Source organism: Lissotriton vulgaris, chromosome 6 (genome assembly GCF_964263255.1).
Source record: "Lissotriton vulgaris chromosome 6, aLisVul1.2, whole genome shotgun sequence".
Taxonomy (NCBI): Eukaryota; Metazoa; Chordata; class Amphibia; order Caudata; family Salamandridae; genus Lissotriton; species Lissotriton vulgaris.
The window spans coordinates 325,583,219-325,603,073 of NC_141694.1; the positions used below are offsets into that span (position 1 = coordinate 325,583,219).

The window sequence follows — 19,855 nt, forward strand, 5'->3', positions numbered from 1 at the left end:
GACTTCTTGTGCTTCTTACCTGACGACTTCGACCCGGAGGGGTGGTGCCGACTCCCGGAGCTGTGACGGTTCCGTCCCCGCGACCTGTCCCTCGACCTCCCGTGGGACCGGGACCTCACTCGGCGCGGGGCCGACTGCCGGAGTTCGAGCCGCCTGGGGGACCGCTCCCGCATGGCTTTCCTCGAGAGGCCCCACAGTCGGGGCAGGCCTCGTCGTCGTGGTCGACACCTAGACAAGTTAGGCACAGGCGGTGAGGGTCCGTGACCGACATCGTGCGGTCGCATTCCTCACAGTGCTTGAATCCGGGCATCCCTACGGCACCGATCGGAGTCGTTAGACTACGAGAAATGATCAAAAATTGATCCAAAAAGTTAGTCAAAAATTGACTTGGGTAACTGCTCTTTCCAGATCTGCGCTGGCTGGCGCGGAAAAAAGAAGAGCTGACGTCAGCACGCGGATGCGGCGTCTAAGTACTCCGACGACGTCATCACGGCGCCCACGACGCCGACGACGGACGCGGAGCCGCAGACGACACCTACCGACGCGCAAGGGTACTGCTACGCAAAGTTTCCGGATCCAGTTTGATGCCTGGGGATATTCTAAGTTAAGGAATCTATCACTAACGTGTCTCTTTCCGATTTATGTTTACAATAGACTTATGTTCACTCCTGTTTCATTAAACAAGATAAATCCAACTCTCTCAGCTTCTTGTGGGCCTTGTTAATCCAACAAAGCGGATTTAAAACATATGTTATTCAATTGTCAACATATTTACACATTTTGGACGCAGGTTTGGCAGCAAATAAATGACATATTTCATATGCAAGTCCCCCATACCTTGGTTAACATTGTCTTAGGGAGTGTCTCTAAAGATTGGGATTCCAATTTGTACATAATAGACTTACTTCTCGGAAAACATGGCGGCCGCCGGTTAGGGCAGGTCGCGTCTCTGTAGAGGAGTTCCTGTAAACCCGATGAAACGCGGTGATTTTCGGCATGCAACGTGGCCCTTTAACCAGCGCGACCGGCTTTGCACCCTGAAATGAATCGGATTAACCTTCGCCGAAACGCGGTGATTTTCGGCATGCAACGTAGCCCTTTAAACAGCGTGACCGGCTTTGCACCCTGAAATTAATCAGATTAACCTTCGCCGAAGCTAAAGGTTTTCCTTCGGCATTTTTTCAGCGTTTTCTGCATTTTCCCGCTATAAGATAGACGCCGACATCTATGTTTGCATCTGAGGCGCCTTTGAGATAGGCGCCGCCCGGAGCCGCTCGGAGCGGTGAAGAGCAGCATAGCAGCAGAGGAGCGGAGCTGGGGAGCTCCGTATGAGGTAAAGGTGGTTTCCCAATCTACCCGCCGATATCTGCAAAGACATCGGCTGCCAGGGGGTTACTGGGGGTTACTGGGGAGTTACCTGTGGGATTTCCGGCGTGTTGTGGTCTCGTCCCTTTCTTCTGTGTGATTCGCGTGCTGGCAGTGTTCAGCGTCCGAAGCCCGAAGTGGCCTGGGACGGGAGCCAGGGCAGGCTCCGCCCTGAGTGAGGCCTGAGTGAGGCCAGCAAGCAGCAAGCAGCACTAGTGTTTCTCAGGACAGGCACAAGAGGTATACTGTAATCGTCCCACGCTTTGGCTTCCTGGCTCCCTGACTCTTTTTTCCCCCACAGGAAAGAAAAGGAAATGAGAATGAACAATTAATTAAGGGGGAAAAAAAAAAAAAAAAGGGAACAGAATAAAAGTAGAAGTGGAAAGTGGCAGTACTGACTTTACTTTACCTTTACCCCAATTAGAAACATCCAGCTTGTCGGTGTGTGGATGTGTGGTGGCAAGATCCCGCCTTTTGCCACACTCTCCCGGTGGGCAGAGGCAGCCGTGGAGCTGCGAAGGAGCCGCAGAGCGGCTGCTAGAGGTGATCTTAGCAGCCTTACCACTTTATCAAAGTGCCCTACTCTAATAAAAGGAGCTCAACCGGACACCTTCAGCCTGGACAAAACCCAGAGAATCCGTCGCATTAAACCAAAGACAAAGACAAAGACAAAGATAAGGTCAGGGGGAGAATCAGAGGAGGAAGGTGTTGGAAAAATATTCGTCCAGGCACTGCCATCGAGCAAGGAGCTCGGGAAGAGATGTGTGGACACTAAAGGGGGTAAGGTTGATTATACCCTCACTGATACCTTTTCTAAGTTGGATCTCAGTCCTCGTGACGCTAAGAAGGGAGTTAAGGAGGGAAGCAAGGACGTGGCTATAGACTTTGAATTCGGACCTAAAGAGAGCACTCCGGACCCTTCGGTTTTTGTGTTTTCTGGTACTCACATCGCAAATTCCGCAATTACAGTAACTGCGGCCGCTAACCCGCGGCCGGCTGGGCTAAAGGGTACTAAAGATTCAACAATTGGAACCAAAACAAGATCTAAAAAAACTAAAGGTAGTGCTGCGAAGCTTACCCCCTCGCTTAGATCTTACTTTAAAGTGTTACCTCAAGTTCTAGAAATCCCCAGTGGACCACTAGAGGATAAGAATAAGATGGGCGATTCAGATGCCACCCAAGATTCCGTCCCGGTGGGGGTGATAAAAGAGGAGGAGGAAGTAGACTCTGTTGCTGTTCATGCTGGGCTTCCCTCGGTTCAGGAAAAGGACAAGGATAAGGCAGGAGAGACCTCGGAAATGAAGGAGAAGATTTCACTGGAGGATTTACTGCACGAAATTAAAGTTGGGTTTGCTGAATCCAAGCGTAACCAGCTTGAGATTAAAGCAGCTTTTGAAGCCTTGGATAAGAGAGTGGATCTTCTCTTCGAGAGGACAGATACTCTTGAGAGCACAGTTGTTGAACTAAAAGCTAAATTAGAGTCTGCCAATGAAAAGATCTATTATCTAAGGCGAGACGGGAACGCAACAAAAGAGAGAGTGGAATCTTTGGAGAACTATTCAAGGAGAAACAACATTAGAATTCTAAAAGTTCCAGAGGGGAAAGAGGGGAGTGATATGAAAAAATACGTAGCTTCCCTGCTTAAAGAGTCCCTAAATCTGGAGGAATCCATTGAAGAGCTAGAAAAAGATATTCAGCGAGCTCATAGAGATCCCTTCCGTTTAAAACAGGGAAGGTCTAAACCTAGGAAAATTCTAGTTAATTTTCTGACCTATTCGGTAAAAGAGAAGATCCTAAATCTAGCTCTAAAGTCCACTGCTCTAAAAGCTCCAGACTTCTCATATGTTGTCAGATCTGATTTATCCAAGTCCACTCTCGACAGACAATGGGAGTTAGGCCAGAAAATGGAGAAGTTTAGGGCTCTGGGAGTAACTGTCCAAATGAGGTTCCCTGCTTTTTTGAGGGTTATGTATAACAACAAAATGCATAACATTCATTCTCCATTGGAGGCTGACGAACTTTTGACTTCCATTCATGATCATCAACAGGGTAATATCTAGCGTTAGGTCTTAGGGTAACACACGGAGGTGAAGGGGATATAAGGTCGAAAATAGGGGAAGTTAGAGAGGACAGGAGGAAAAAAAATATATATATATATATGTAGGGATGAAATATGGGGAAAAGTATAGGGAAATAAAAACGAAAAAAAAAGGGGGGGGAAAAAAAAGGGGGGAAACAGGAAATAATGAGGGAAGGAAAAAAAAAAAATAATAGGGGGACGGGTGTAAAAAAAAAAAAAAAAAAAAGTATAATACTGTATTTACAAAGGGAAAAAAAATAGATATACGTTTTGAAATTAAAAATATATATATATATAAAACTTTTAAAAAAAGGAGGAAAAAAAAAGGGAAAGCATATCAGAATAATACTCCTGTTATATGTGATGGTGTGCGTATAACACCTAAATCTACTTTAATTCCCAAACTTAAGTGTTGCCATTACTTTTAATTTACATAATTATGATGGCTTTCCCCTAGAAAGAATTAAGGCATGCCAGGCTAAACTTAAACATGTAAATGACCTGGGCATACGGAACTCCATAGAGAGGCAAATCTGGCAGTAAGAGCCAGATTAATTAAGGGGGGTTTTCCAGGGTGGGGTGGGAGGGGGGAAGGGGTAAAACCATAAAACATCCTCACTGTTCAGGCACAGTCTCAAACTTACTAGTTCAACCGAGTGTACTTTTATTTTTATTCCATTTAAGTCTCACTGGACGACACAATCCTTTATGGAGTTGGAGTAGGGGGAGGGGTCCGGACACTGGCTGACGGTAATTAAATTTCTGTCCTGGAATGTCAATGGCCTGCGTGTTAAGAGTAGGAGACATAGAATACTGCAATATCTGAGGGACTCACCGGCGCAGGTCATAGTCATCCAGGAAACACATCTTCTCCAACACGAAGTGAAGGAAATCCTGAGTAAAACCAGATGGGTTGATAGTTATATTAGCACTAATCATAATGCGAATATCCGTGGTATATTAATCATCTTTAAAAAGCAAATCAAAGCCCAGATTCTTACATATGAGGAAGATTTAAGTGGCAGATGGCTATACGCTAGAGTCAGTCTAGTCAATAATGTATATAATTTGGTAGGCTATTATGGTCCTAACCAGGATGACCCTTCATATTTGATTAAAATTCAGAACCAGTTATTATCAACACAAGGTCCGATAATCTGGATGGGAGATTTTAATCTGGTACTTAACCCAAGGCTGGATAAATCCCCTAATTCAAGGGCAGTAACCTTTAAAAAATCCAGGCAGGTGTTGGGGGATGTTATGTCGACACTCGGATTGGCGGATCCATGTAGGGAGAGAGCGGGTAGGGCACTCGGTGTATCATACAACAACTATAAATATAGCCACAAATCAAGGATTGACTATGCCCTTTTTAGTTACTCACTTAGAGACCATCTTAAGGATGTAACGTATTTACCTTCACACTTATCGGACCATTCCGCTATATTTTTTTGTTTACAATCAGGCCAGCAACCCTCTCAGGCATTGTGGTCATTTGACCGCACTATTCTTCTAGATGAAGAAGAGACAGACCTTCTCATCCACGAAACAAAATTTTTCATGGACACAAATATTAATTCCACACAGTTAAACACAGTATGGGAAGCCTTTAAAGCTTATATGAGAGGCTACATAACTAACAGGGCCTCTTTCCGAGGGAAAATCTACAGAGCTAAGATTAATAGTATTGAAAGGGACATTGCATTATTGGATCAACATATTGGCACCGGAATCGGAACCAATATGGAGCAAGAACAACGTAAGGGGTTTAAAGAAAAGCTAGAAAACATCCTTCAAGAAAGAGTCGCCCTAAAATGGGAAGCAAGTAAAATCTCTAATTTTGAATATGGCGAGTCTGCAGGAAAGGTCCTGGCGTGGAAAATTAAATCGGACCAGGCAAAAAAACACATAAAACATATCATGGTAGATGGAGAGACAAGTGAAAGAACATCTGTTAAAGATATCAAGGAAGCATTTTTGGAGTTTTTTCAAAAAATATACAAGGAAGAAATTTTGGAGGACCCTAGTTCAAATTTTAGATGGTTGGAGAAGATTACTCTTCTCACTCTTAGCTCTGAACAAAGAGAGCGTCTTGATAGGCCTATCTCAGAAGAAGAAGTGAAGGAAAGCATTAAAAAGGTGAAGAGGGGCAAGGCAACAGGCCCGGATGGCCTCCCTGGCGAATTATTACGGGTCATAGCCCCGGAAATAATTTCGGTGTTGACAAGGCTCTTTAACGATATCCTAATAAATGGTGTGGCTCCTCCGAAGTCTTGGGGAGAGGCGATTATTGTCTTGATTCCAAAACCAGGGAAAGACCCAGCCAAATGCGGCTCATATAGGCCAATCTCACTTTTAAACAGTGATTATAAGATCTTTTCCGCTGTGCTGGCAAACAGACTTGGACGTGAGGTCGGGTCAATTATACATACTGACCAAAAAGGCTTTATAAAGGGTAGACAACTTTCGGACCTAACATACGATTTGATCGGGGCAGTGGACATTACCTCTACTTTTTCCCTTCCATTGGCAATTATGACCCTTGACGCAACTAAAGCGTTTGACCGGGTAAATTGGACATACCTAGCAGAAACAATGAAGAAATTTGCATTTGGTCCAAATTTCCGAAGATCAATTGGACTTTTATATCAAAATCCCAGTGCAAGTATCATGGTGAATGGAGTGTGTACTCAGCCCTTTAAGATCAATAGGGGGACAAGACAGGGCTGCCCCCTGTCCCCTTTATTATTTAATATATACATTGAGCCACTAGCACAATCTTTTAGGGATGACCCAAGAATTCCCTCATTTAAATTCGGTGGGTGGGAAAGGAAAGTTGGGCTATATGCCGACGATATCGTAATATACACCAGTGACCCTGCAAATGCTTTCCCCGTAGTGGTCGAAAAAGCCAAGGAATTTGGAGGTATCTCAGGATACGACAATAATGCTGAAAAGACCGAGTTGATGACATGGAATATTGCCAATCCGGGTGTGGGGGTGACGCCTTCAACACACGCAATACGATATCTTGGAGTTAAAATCACACAAGAAATAGACGACTTAGCAAAATTAAATCTAGACTTGGTTGCCAAAGAGTGTAGGGTCCTTTTAAGATCCTGGGTAGGTCTTAGATTATCAATTTATGGGAGGGTTAACATTGTAAAAATGTCTATCCTCCCGAAATTCACCTTTATCTTTAATACAATTCCCATTGCATTTGACTCTAAACAACTTCTTAAGTGTCAACAAGAAATAAATTCTTTCATATGGGGGTACAAAGCGACAAGGTTGGCTTGGAAACAATTGAGGAGGAGAAGGGAAAAAGGTGGTCTGGCCCTTCCAGACATTCAATACTATTCCTGGGCGTTCCAGCTCTCCCACTCAAGAATGCTTTTGAAGACACCAGATGTCACCTCAAATGGGAAATTATTTAAAGCAATGTTGGTAGGGGCAAACCTCCCATTGGATGGGTTTCTTTTCAAGTTCGGAGAACAAAAGTTCTTCAAGAAGGTGAGGTTAAAGATTTTATTAACGCAATTAAAGACGTGGGTACAAATTAAGCGCAGAGTGGGGTTGGCGTATTACTCTAATTATGCACCAATTTGGGACTCTCCCGGGCTTCCACCATGTTTACAGGACTCTCTGGCCACCCCTCTAATATCAGCTGGGCTTGCTAGATGGGGGGACTTACTTGATGGGGGCAGCCTGATACCGTGGGAAGCCCTCAGGGAAAGAGTAGGGGTGACATTGTCTAGATTTAAATACATACAAATCAGCAGTTGGGCCAGAGATTTGATCAGGAAAGTTCCTAATATCGGGAGAACTAGTCCTCTAGAACAACAGCTAGTCGGAAAACAGATAGGAGGTAAAGAGGTGGCTTGTTGGTATTGGTTGATACATGAAGAGATAGATGGGGAGTTTCATCTGCCAAAACAGTTATGGGGGAGAGAAATTGCGGCAATAGAGGAGGACAGTTGATAAGAGTCTTTCACCCTTTTATACAAATTGGTAAAACCCGCTTGGCTTAGACGAAACCATCTGTTCACTTTACATCGGGCTTATCTTACTCCTCTACGCCTGTCTAAATTTCAAGAGGGGAAATGCTGTAACAAATGTAAACTCCCCTCAGCATCTGACACTCATATGTTTTGGGAATGCCCCCATCTGGTTACTTTCTGGACAGAGATTAAAGCTACCCTGGACTCAATTATCCAAACTGATATTTCATTATCTTTATCATTAGTTATCCTTGGTGTACACCAGAACATAACTGGCGCAGCACGATCCTTTCTGTTTTACGCCATACTACTGGCAAGACGGCAGATCTGTATGCAATGGGTGGAAACCACCCCTCCCACCCACTCAGGATGGCTAAACTCACTGTATGAAACCTCAAAGGTAGATCTGAGAAGATCATGTAGAGCTCAGAATCTCTAATTTTGGAAACTTTTGATTGAGTGGAAGTGAAGTCCTATTGGGGTTTTTTTTTCTTTTTTTTTTTTCTCCCCAATATCCGATGATTAAGCCCATCCACTCAATAGTTCAGTATTGTGGTCAGCCCAGACTTCGACATATATATACTGAAACCTTCGGCACGAAGTTGCTTTGAGACATCGTCATAAGATGCACGGTTGTTCCTATCAATTCATATAACTCTTTGCCAAGTAGTGAAGCGGCTCAATCTCCAGGGTCTTGCTTCTAGAGGCAGTGAGATGATTGGTTGGTTTCTCCCACATCTAAGGGACGTGTGTCGGGCAGATGAGGATAAAGAAAAAAAAAAAAAAATAGACTTACTTCTTGCGTTGCCTTTCAGCAAATCACCAGGGAATGGAAGAATTCTACTAAAGTATCTTATCGGCCCTGTTGGTATGTAGTTTCTTACAACCATAGACTAGATCGAGCATATCTCTCCCCAATTTCCCTTGCTATTAAACATGACTCCTTTTGGCTACCCATAACTACCTTTTCAGATAATTCTGCTATGTATGCATGTGCTCATAATCCCCGAATTGAGGAAGTTACTAAACCTCCATGATTGTTTTTCATGCACTACAATTATAGCAATTTATTAATTGGTCTAGTTTTTTCTTACTCTCGACTTGGATGTTATTTACTGTACTGTGATTATACCTAATTCCATAATTTTGGTGAGTGTCATTTTTTCCCTCCTTGCCCCTCTATCTCGCATATTTTATTGATATGATAACTTTATGTTTGATTTTATCTCGTGCTTGTTATATTGTATTTAATTAATTACAAAGAAAACCTCTTTTAAAACTTAAGGAGAAAACGAAATCTGAATCGGAGGAGCTGGCTGACAAAAGCTGTGTGTGCGGACGAGGTCTGAAGATTAGCGCCAGGTTAAAGTCAAAATGGACCAACATGGTCCGAAAAGAGACATTACCAGCACAAATGGACAATTCTTGTCTGCTGACCAGCATCTCTCCTCACTTACCAATAGGACTGGGCACACAACCTCAGAGCAAAACAGAGTGTTAGAGCACAGGCTCTTAGACCACACAGAGAGGCACTGTCTATGGTGCCAATTGCGCACACCTTAGGGAGACGCTTCAAGCTGCTTAAAAGGGCATGGCCTTTGACTGCATGCTAATCTTAAAGGAAGATCACTAAAATACTGAACATAGGTATGCAGAAGGTATGCAGGTGAACTTCTATTGGCTACAAGAAACAAAAAGAGAGGGTGATGGAAGTTCTACTGAGGATTTCCATGGACAGTGCTGGTGTTCACTTGTTGGATTGACATGATTTATATTTCCTTTCCCGCCAGGTCATTAAAAAGGTAGAGGAAAGCGTATTCCTCACCTCCGGTCCTGCCATACCCTACAGAGTGTAATAATGCAGACAGTTTAATTACATTGAGGTTCAAAGTGCAGACACATCTTTTATAGAATGAGTATGATTATCCAATTAAAGGACCATTTAAGAATTTTTAAAGTTTTTTTTAAACAAATTTTTATTGCCTTTTTTGATATCACATAACATGCTCCTTAGAGCGTCGAGATACATAAGACGTAACCATTCAATGTGCTATGCCTGTTGCCTTTAGTGTATAATCACCATCGCTTGACCCCCTTGTATATGGCAACTAGAATGCTCACCATGCGGTCTCCTACCAGCCTACCATGTGTGCAAGACAAACCCCCCTCCTTTTCCCCCCGAACATTAAGGCAACAAACCAAAACTTTCCGCACCCCCCCCCCTCCCACACTGCTGTCTCCCCATAACTATTGTTCAGCTCTCCGGCATTTTAGGCGTGAAAACCGATGATGTGCCGGGACCTTCTGTTGCGACCCCCTTTTTCACCCATGCATGTCGGTACCGTGTAACGCTCCCATTTTTCTGTCTCTACTGGGGCATGCAGCCTTAGTCTCATCCCTGGAGGTGCTCTACCTGCTGAAACTGCTCTGGGGTGGAAGCCTCTGAGTCCCTGCCAATTCCTGTTAAGTCCGCCACCAGCCTTTCCCATGGCTGCACCCGTTCCAGCTTTCCCACTCCCCACCTTGCATTCCGAATAGAATTTTTTAAGTTCTCAAAAATACTAAAATACTCACGGTTGTTGACAAAGTTTCAGAGAGCTTAGCCAGTAGTTTGAGTTCACCAGTGAAAATATATTGTCCTCTTCTTGCGTAATTGCCTCCAGGCTATGCCCATGAAAACAAGTTCTCTCTGTGTTTTCTTCATCCCATTTAAACTGGAAACTGGAGGGATTTTGCTTTTCAGTAGACGGCCTCGACCCAGCCAGTCTTCCAAACTGCCTTTGCAGGTTTATTCTCATTTCTGAAATGAAACGACTAATGCTTAATTCGCAAACTAAAATTTACCCTCTCCTCCCCAAACATATTTTCGTATTGAAAAGACAGATTGTTAAAAATCACTTGTCTTGTGTCAAACATTATTTTAGAAAACCACAGCAAAAAACTTTTTAGCAGTCCTTCACAACAGAAATCACCATTTGATTAATTTATTACTTTTGTGTTCTTCCAAGTCATTAGATTCCTACTCTTTTCCACCTCAATAAAAGGGCCCTATAGTCATTCCGATAGCTTAAGAAATTGCCTGGAGCACTCAATTGGTGAGCTATGATCATTCAAAAACTCAATTCCTCCTTTGCATTACCCTAAGTGCATTGCTTAATTTGTGCAGGCGGTGGGCACCAGGACTTCTAACTGAAGACCGGGGCTTACTTGTCTGTATCAGAATTTGACTCGGAGAACATAGATAAAGGCAGAAAAGACAAACAGAAGAAACGCGTTACTTACCTGTAACAGCAGTTATCCAGTATTGGTGTCTTTCATAGATTCACATGCCTGAATTATTCCCCGTCGTCGAGACGGGAGCCTCCGGTACATAGAAAAGTAATGTCCTATAGACATACATAGAGAAAATAGGCCTAAGGGCCTCACCTTAGTAGCCTATCCTTGTCCTTATGTAAAAAGGACCAAACTCTTAGAGCCAGCCAATCAGCTATGACCTCCCTCTAGAAACTTCCTGGCAGGAGCCTCAGTCCCTCAGATTTTCGTACGCACCCAGCTAGGTAGGCGTAATACAGTTAGAGAGGGATGTGAGTCCTTCCAGGGGAGGCGGCAGGGTTGCATGTGAATCTATGAAAGACACCAATACTGGATAACTGCTGTTACAGGTAAGTAACGCGTTTCTTATCCAGTATTAGGGGTGTCTTTCATAGATTCACATGCCTGAATCAGAGTAGTCAGCAATACATTATGCACATTTCTGATGTAATGTTGCCATACAGGCATGCGAGATAATACACATATTATCATACAACATTGGAACGATAGCATAAAGCAGAATATCATAAAGACAAAAAATGTGCATACCCGGATGGCGGGATGTTGGAAGGCTCACCTCACTGGAATAGATGGCGAAGCACCGCCTGGCCCACTGCTGCATCCTTCTGAAGTTCAATATCCAGGCAGTAGTGCCTGGAGAAAGTGTGCGGTGACTTCCAGGTCGCCGCTCTGCATATGTCCAAGATCGGCACTCCAGCGAACAGTGCTGCTGATGTGGACATCGCCCTGGTGGAATGCGCTGTAACATGATCACTCAAAGGCCGTCCGGCCTTGTCATGGCAGAATGCTATCGCTGAGGAAATCCACCTTGACATGCTTTGTTTCGTGAGAGGAATACCCATTCTTGGTCTACTGTAGGCCACAAACAGTTGTGATGATTTTCTGAAAGTCTTAGTTTTGTCTATGTAGAACTTTAGACACCGCTTGAGGTCCAAAGAATGTAGCGTTCTTTCTGCTGCGGTGGAAGGGTTCGCAAAGACAGACCGAAGGACTATCGGTTCATTGAGATGAAAGTCTGAAGGCACTTTCGGTATGAACTTAGGATTCGGTCTAAGCACCACCCTGTCCTGTTTGAACTGCATGAAGGGTTCTTGAATGGTCGCATGCCTTGCTCTGAACACCAAATGCAGAATCTTTTCCATTTGAGAGAGTATGTTTTGTTGGTACTGTCTGCTCTCGCTTTTGCCAGCACGTCCCTGCATTCCTGCGGGATATTCAGGCTACAGAACTCTCTGTGCTCAGGAGCCAGGCCGATAACCTGAGCGATTGCAGGTTCGGGTGTTGCACCTGCCCGTTGGACATGGTCAGTAGGTTCGGGTGCTGCCGCAGACGAATCGGTGTCCTGATGGAGAGGCGATGAAGATCTGAGAACCAGTGCTGCCTCGGCCAGAACGGGGCAATTAGGATCAGGGTACAAGGCTCCGCCTTCATCTTCCTGAGGACTCTTGGGATCATCGGAAACGGAGGAAAAGCGTACGCAAATACGCTGAACCAACCGATGGAAAAAGCATTTCCGAGTGACCCTTGATGGGATGCCAGCTTGCGTAGTTTGGGCATTTGGCGTTTCCCCTGGTGGCAAACAGGTCGATTCCTGGGACTCCCCATTTTGAGAATATGTGATCCAGTGCGCTCTTGTCCAGTTCCCACTCGTGGGAGAGGGATCTTTGCCTGCTTAGGGCATCCGCAATGGTATTGTCCTTGCCCGGGACATAGTCCGTCCTGAGCGTGATTCCATGTAGTACAAGCCAGTTCCAGACCTTCTGCGATTCGCATGATAGAGTGAGCGAACGCGTTCCTCCCTGTTTGTTGAGATAGTTCATCGTCGTGGTGTTGTCCGTTTTGACGAGCACCAGGGAGTTCTGGATGCGTGGTAAAAAGGCTTGTACTGCCAGATACACAGCCCTCAGCTCCAAAAGATTTATATGGAGCTGTTTCTCCTGAGTGGTCCATTTGCCGCTTATCCGAAGGTCTTGGAGGACAGCGCCCCAGCCTTCCAGGGAGGCATCCGTGGTGATCACCAGAGGTGCCGCTGGAAGTAGAAATGGCAGCCCTATAGATAGATTCCTGCGACACCTCCACCAGTCCAGACTCTTGGATATTTTTGGTGTTATCTTTACAATGTCCTCGAAAGAACCTGTACTCTGTGTCCATTGGTTCGTGAGGGCCTCTTGCAATGGGCGCATCCTGAGTCTGCAGTGAGGGATGAGGAGTATACAAGAAGACATCATGCCCAGGAGAGACTTGTAGGTCCGAACTTTTAAGGACTTCCTTGATGCCACAGCCGTGGCCAGAGATATTATCTTGTTTGTTCTTTCCATCGAAGGGAATGCCCTTGCGCACTCCGTGTTCAAGGTTGCCCCGAGGAAGGTAATGTTTCTTGTAGGGATCATGCAGGATTTCTCGAGATTGAGAGTTAATCCTAGCCGTTGAAAAAGATTGGTGCAGGCGTTGGAGGATTCGGTCACGCCTGTAGCTGAGGGTGCCTTTACCAGCCAGTCGTCGAGGTAGGGGAAGACTTGGTGACCCATTTGACGCAGGAAAGCTGCCACCGGTGCAAGGCACTTTGTGAAAATCCGCGGAGCGGACTTGAGGCCAAACGGCAGGACCTTGAATTGGTAATGTTGTCCTGCGACTTCGAATCTCAGGAATTCTCTGTGACACTTGAGGATGGGGATGTGGTAGTAGGCATCTTGGAGATCCAAAGATGTCATGAAATCTCCTTTTTCCAGCATGCCTAGTATTTCTTGGATCGTCACCATCCTGAACGATTGGCTTCTTAGGAAAGAGTTGAGCGCTCGGAGGTCCAGAACGGGCCTCCATTTCTTCTCCTTCTTGCGTACAAGAAAGAAGCGGGAATAGAAGCCTTTTCCTTTTAGAGATGATGGAACTCGTTCGATTGCTCCTTTCTTCAGCATCACAGATATTTCCTGGAGAAGCGGGCGTAGATGTTTTGTGTGGCAGTCTGCGGGGAGGTGTTGTAGGAGGGATGGTGGTGAATTCCAGGGAATGGCCGAATCTTATTAATTGAAGAACCCACCGGTCTGTGGTGATGAGCTGCCAATTGGTGAGGAAATGGGTCAATTTTCCTCCAATTTGTAATGAGGGATAGAGTGGCTGGACTGGCTGGAGTAATTGGTCACTGGCGGCCGCCAGTGCCCCTCTTCTGATTTTTTCCCCTGAAGCTTGACCTTCCGTAAGAAGACTGACGACTCTGTTGCTGCTTCTGCTGGTATTGATTTTTATTTTGGTAGGAATACGAGGACCTATTTTGATAGGAACCTCTGTAGGAGGATTGTCCCCTAGATCTGTTGCCTCGAAAGGACTGGTTCCGTGCCTGCAAGGTACCCAGTGCTCTGGCCGTATCGGTGTCCTTCTTTATGGTTTGTAGCGCCTCATCAATCTTGTCCCCAAAAAGGTGCTGGCCGTCGAAGGGCATGTCCAGCACTTTCGTCTGCACCTCCTGTCGGAACGACGTTGCTTTAAGCCATCCTTGACGGCGTAGGACTGCTGCTCCAGCAAGTTGACGAAAGCCGGTCATGGCTGCATCAATGGCACAGTCAATGATTTCAGCTGCTGAGGTTTGACCCTCCGTAAGCAGTGCCTTGACTTCTCCCTGCACTGCGTCAGGCAGTTCAGCTAAATAGGGGACTATATCTTCCCAGAGTTGGCGATTATAACGCCCCAACAGAGCTATGGAATTGGCCACTTTGATGGTCATGGCCGATGTTGTCGTAAATCGTTTACCGATTGTGTCCAACTTCCTGCCTTCCTTGTCCGGAGGGGCCGACAGAGGAGAGGAAGGGTTGCGGGAGTTCTTTTGGGCCGCCTGTGTAACCACCAAATCTGGTTTCGGGTGCCCATTGAGGCAAGCTGCCACTGTAAGTGGGGCTTTGTATTTTTTGTCCAGGCGTGGAACAACCGCAGGTACAGAAGCTGGCGTCAGCATTAGTTTCTTGCCTTGGTCCCATAGAAATTCTATTATTGGAATAGACTTTGTTGTCTTCTGCGTCTGCTCCTTGAAATCGTGTAAGAAGCACTCAGTTTCAGTCGATTCCATAGCCATATGGAATCGCTTTGCCGCCCTTTCCACAATTTTATGGAAACCGCCAATATCCACAGGTGGTGAATCTGCCTGGCGTGGTTGGGGTGAAGCTGGGGAAGATGCCACATACTCTTCCTCCTCTTCATGGTCTGACTGGATTTCCTGGACTTCTCCTTCTTCCAGTTCATCATCATCATCCTCATCTGATGACACTACCACCTGAGGTTGGACTCTCTCATGGCGGACTTGAGGGAGAGGCCGAGACTGTTTTGGGGCTGACGCTGGATTATTTATGGTAGGCGTTGTGAGAAGGTGGCCTGATATGCAGTGCTCACTATTCTAGTGAACACTATGTATCAGTCCAGCAACCCTTATTGATGATTGGTTGTAAGTCAACCTTATAGACCAGCTATCCTAGTAGCGTGGATACGAGCAGTCTAAGGCTAAAGACTCGAGAGGGCGTGTTAAGCCAGCTGTTATACCACACATATATCCCTTGAATACCCAGTGAAAGGACACCACACAAGTGTTATGAAAATAAACAGTGTATTTATTAAGAATCACAACAGCCCTGTACTCTTTATGAGGTCAGGGTACTAAGCACAAAACAAAACTCTTACGAAAATACTTAAGTTAGCACAGTATGTACAAATTGCCGAGGGGCACGGAAAACCATATACTCTGAAAGTGGAATGCGAAATTACTAGCAGGTAAGTACAGTACTAATAGGCTTTGGAATCGCTAGGTCTTGACTATAGAATCTTCAGATTACTTCTAGGAGGTCTAGGGGACTCGGTGCAGAGTGTGCACTCTCACGCGTGATGCGGGACAAAGTCTATGGTAGCTAGTAATGACAAAGTTAGTGTTCTCGGGCGAACCCGACCTGGTAGGAGGAAAACGAAAGTGGATTCTGACCCTTGGATAGTGAGGCTATGCTGGGGCACCGAAATGCCGAAGTTACCTAGCCCAGGGGCTGCAGCTGCATAGGTCTCAAAAGACGTCGGGAATCCTCGTAGAGGGACCAGGAGCCTGGAAGAAAGATGCTGGCAGGCGACCAGTGAAGAGAGTTCGAAGTGATCCAAGCCTGGATCTTGAAGAGAGATGACACCTGAAAGCAGAGGGGACCAAGTTCGAGACTACTAGCCAGTAGTCAGGTGGCACCAGGAGGGCACCGGATGGTAGTCACCTCGACTAGGTGAGTGGGTGACGCTGTGCTCGCAGATCTCACGGACCAGGAGGCGTTGTCGGCGACCAGGATGGAGGGGCGAGCTGTCCCACGATGGATGAAGCTGTCGGTGTCGCTGGACCCAGGATTGGGCAACAAAGCCTTGGCAAATTCAAGCCCACGCGGTGGACTCAAAATGGCGTCTGGAGTGGACCAGGAGGGTCCGGGGTGCTTCTCTTGAAGAAGGAAGCAAGGGCCAGTCTGGAGCAACCAGACCAGCAGCGGTGATGTCGTCGGGCGTCGTGAAGAAGGCCACAAGCCAGCCGGCTAGTAGCCACACAGCGCGGTGAGCAGGCAAAAGCAGAAGGGCCCCACGCAGATCGTGGAGATGCTGGAGGGCTGATCTTCGGTGCTGGAGCTGCTCAGTCTTCTCAGACCCCAAAGCACTCACCAGTGGAGCACACGGTGGGCTTGTTGCAAAGAAGTCGTGCAGTCTTGGCGATCGTCGGTCCCTCGAGGTCTCGTCGCACTCACAGTTCTCAGCTTGGCTGTAGAGGTGAGTAGAGGTCAGAGGTGCCAGGGAAGCCGGGTCTCGTCGAGCTGGGTCGCCGGATTCCTGAGGAAGGACTTGCAGCAGACCGCAGTGTTCTTAGGATGGTGCCTGCGGATGCAGGGTGACTATTCCTTAGCCACAAGGGAGAATCTTGAAGAAGAAATCTTGATGTCCTTTCGCAGAAAGTTGTGTCTTGATTCCAAAGATGATCTAATTTGAACAGGGGGCCCGCTCCTATCTTTATACTAAGAAAAGGGGCTGACCCGGTGACTAGGTCCTGCCTATGGGTGGGACTAGGAGGGGGGTGGTTACACCCCTCTCCCATGCCGGACTTCCCCCAGGCCAGGGGCTGGTGTGCCCCTGGAACTGGTTCTGACCGGCCTATGCGTAGTGAGCACCGGGGTGCCACTCAGCAGTCACCTTCCTGTAAAGCCCTGCCTACCCAGGATACACAAAACCCTGTCTGGGACGGTGCTAGCACCGCCCACGACAGGAAACCCTTTGTCCAGGCTCCCCTCGCTGGAAGGACTCCCAGCTGCAGGGGGTCAGACTCGTGTCTGTGGTGGCAGCATCCATTTTGTGGAGCTGAGGCTTCGTTTAACTTTAACCGGGGTTCACAGTTACATCCATGTCGTGTCCCTCTAGAAGGGTGGAATGCTAACCCCGTCGCCAGAATTGGCGAGGGGTTAGTATTCCAATTCGTATGACACCTTACTCGACATGTTTTGATAAAGCAATACCAAAGATAGCATTTAACCGCGAGGATTATAATTAGGGCTCCCGGTTTTATGGTATTTATTTTTTTAACATTTCCGTCTGTATTTATCCATATTTATTTTTTTGTCATTTTATCTGTATATATCCGCATTTATTTTTGGTGCAAGCAAGATAAGACTCTGGAGCTAGTATTTTTCCACGTTTATATAAATATATAGTGCACACTGTTGTTATAGGTTTAGCTATATTTGTAAATACGCCAAATTAAGTGAATACAATACATTTGTGAGCTGCTGCTGTGTTACAATATTGAAAACACTATTTCACTAGCCATGATTATTAGATTTAAACACATTTAGAATTTAGATGAGCGCACCTGTGCACTGTCAGTGACCTGGCCAAAGAGGGCATGAACGAGCCGACAGCTTTTATGATAATTTAGATATTTTGGGTGCCTCCTTGCCAGTTCCATGCTCCTCTCTGCAAGATGCACCTCGCAGGAATGTTTAGATTCTGCTATTGTTTACTTGCTGTGTTTCTTCATGCCAATCAAAGTCAGGGTGGAAAGTTTTGTTTTATGGGCTGCAAGGATCCGAATGTTAATCTGTCCGAATTTCCCTACTGTGTTTATGCTGCCGGTCTTGTAACCCTTTTCGAGTCACATTCAAAAGATTTATTTTTCCTTCTCAAAGTGACTCAGGGCCACTGGTCAGGAATCTGCCTGTAGCACTTCCCAGTCCTCCATAGGAGAGCTAAGAGGTAATCGAAAGCTCTGCACCATCACCAGACCTTGACTCCGCCCTGAAGCAAGATTGTAATATCATCCTTTTCCACAACTAGATTGCATCTAAGGCTCCATCGATTTATTTCTTACCCTCCTTCCCCGCGTTCAGTGGCTCAGCACACGGACTGCACCCACTTCAGAAGCTTTTGCGTCGGAAGGCGTCTTTGGAATGGAACGTTGTGGCTGACCGACCAAAAGCTGAAATGAGATTGATGGTGCTTGCATACCTAGGAGAGTACATCATGGCGATCGCCTGGATGTGGCCAGTGTTAAAACTCTCATGCTTTTTCAGTTTCATTTTAGCGCCCGTTGCAGCCACAGAGTCCTTTATGTGCGAGGAGCTCAGGCTTCGACAATATATTTGCAAAGACCCGGAAATAAAGAGTTAAACCCAAGAACCAGTTAAATGCACAAATTATACAGCATATGCTCAATGTTATCCAGCTCCTAATATTACTTGTAAGGATCCAAATGGCAATGAGACACGTTTTGGGGGAAAGAAATTGGATTTTACAGGCCCATACCGTGCCGTAACGTAAATGGTTACAACGGAACAAGACTTAATCAACTATCACCACGGAAACATTTAGAAAAGCACAGATGTATCCGTGAAAATCCAAACATGTCTAAGGATAAAAAGTCACAAAACCACACGAGCAGCTTCGACAGGAAAATTGAAGTTCTTATGATCGTTACTTTAGCGGAAGCACTTGGTGTGCAGAAAATATTTTTTGTCCTTTTAAGGAACAACCATTGGAAAAAAACGTTACTGAGGGGCATTGGTAGAATATAAAAATTCATTTTCAAAGTGACAGCTTCAGAATCTTTAAGAACTAATGCCATGCCCACTAATTGTATGTTTTGTTCACAGGCTTCCACTCTGTCAACTTGAACTAAATCCTTAGTATCAGCTACTTCATTGTATGGGCTCAAGCATAAACATTGTTTATTTTAGGGTTTGAGACTCACAGAACAATGTTATGAATATGAACATAATTTAATTTACCATCTCTCGTGTAAATATTGTTTATAGGTGTTAACAGCTATATTGTGTATTGCTTTTTATAAATACGTTTTCAAGACTCAGTGACCATTTGGTTAATGACTTATTGCCACATGACCAATGAGCGGTTAAAAGAAAAATAAGAAAACAACTGAAGCTGCAGGTAAGAGAAAGGATTGAAAGAGTTTGAGAATGTTTTGTCACCCTGCCGATCCTCACTATCTATCCTGCAATCAGCTCGTTTCTACTGGTCTTGCAATAGCTACTTAGCGCATCCCCAGCCTCTATAAAGAGCAAACAGTGAAACAAAAGGGCTATAGAGGGCAGGCCAGAGGTCAATACAAGACCTCATAGGAACGCATTTCCCGCTCGTAATCACAGATTAATGGCCCAGCAGGTGTTAATGTGGGCAGGCACACACTAAATCAGGGAGAGCAGCGCAGCGAGGCAACCACTTGGCTGGAGCACGGATGGCCAAACAATTCTTTGATTCCGGTTTGGTCGTATTTTTCCATTTATATTTATAAATACAGAGGGAAGAAAAATATTTTTCCGTCTGTATTTATGTGTAAAAATCCGTTTAAACGGAAAACCGGGAGCCTTAATTATAATGCACTTAAGAGTATATGGTATGTGATATCATGGAAGAGCTATTAGGACTTGGTTCCGCAAGCTGCAGACAGGCTCAGCTCATGCCAGAGCACCATCTCACACGATTCCAAGCACTCTGCCTTCAGGATTGTTAAGGCCTGCCATAGGAGTGACTGATAGGAATCTGTGTGTCCATTTTTAGGGTTAGATATAAGTATACT

General features: G+C 45.6%; 1 protein-coding gene across 1 annotated transcript in view; it reads right to left on the reverse strand.

Moving 5' to 3' along the window:
- Positions 1–19,855, reverse strand: part of TAF1B (TATA-box binding protein associated factor, RNA polymerase I subunit B) — a 909,612-nt gene that overhangs the window by 151,754 nt on the left and 738,003 nt on the right. The window contains exon 14 of the mRNA XM_086926356.1: positions 10,021–10,246. Coding sequence (XP_086782482.1) covers positions 10,021–10,246 — 226 coding nt within the window. The remainder of the gene's footprint in view (positions 1–10,020; positions 10,247–19,855) is intronic.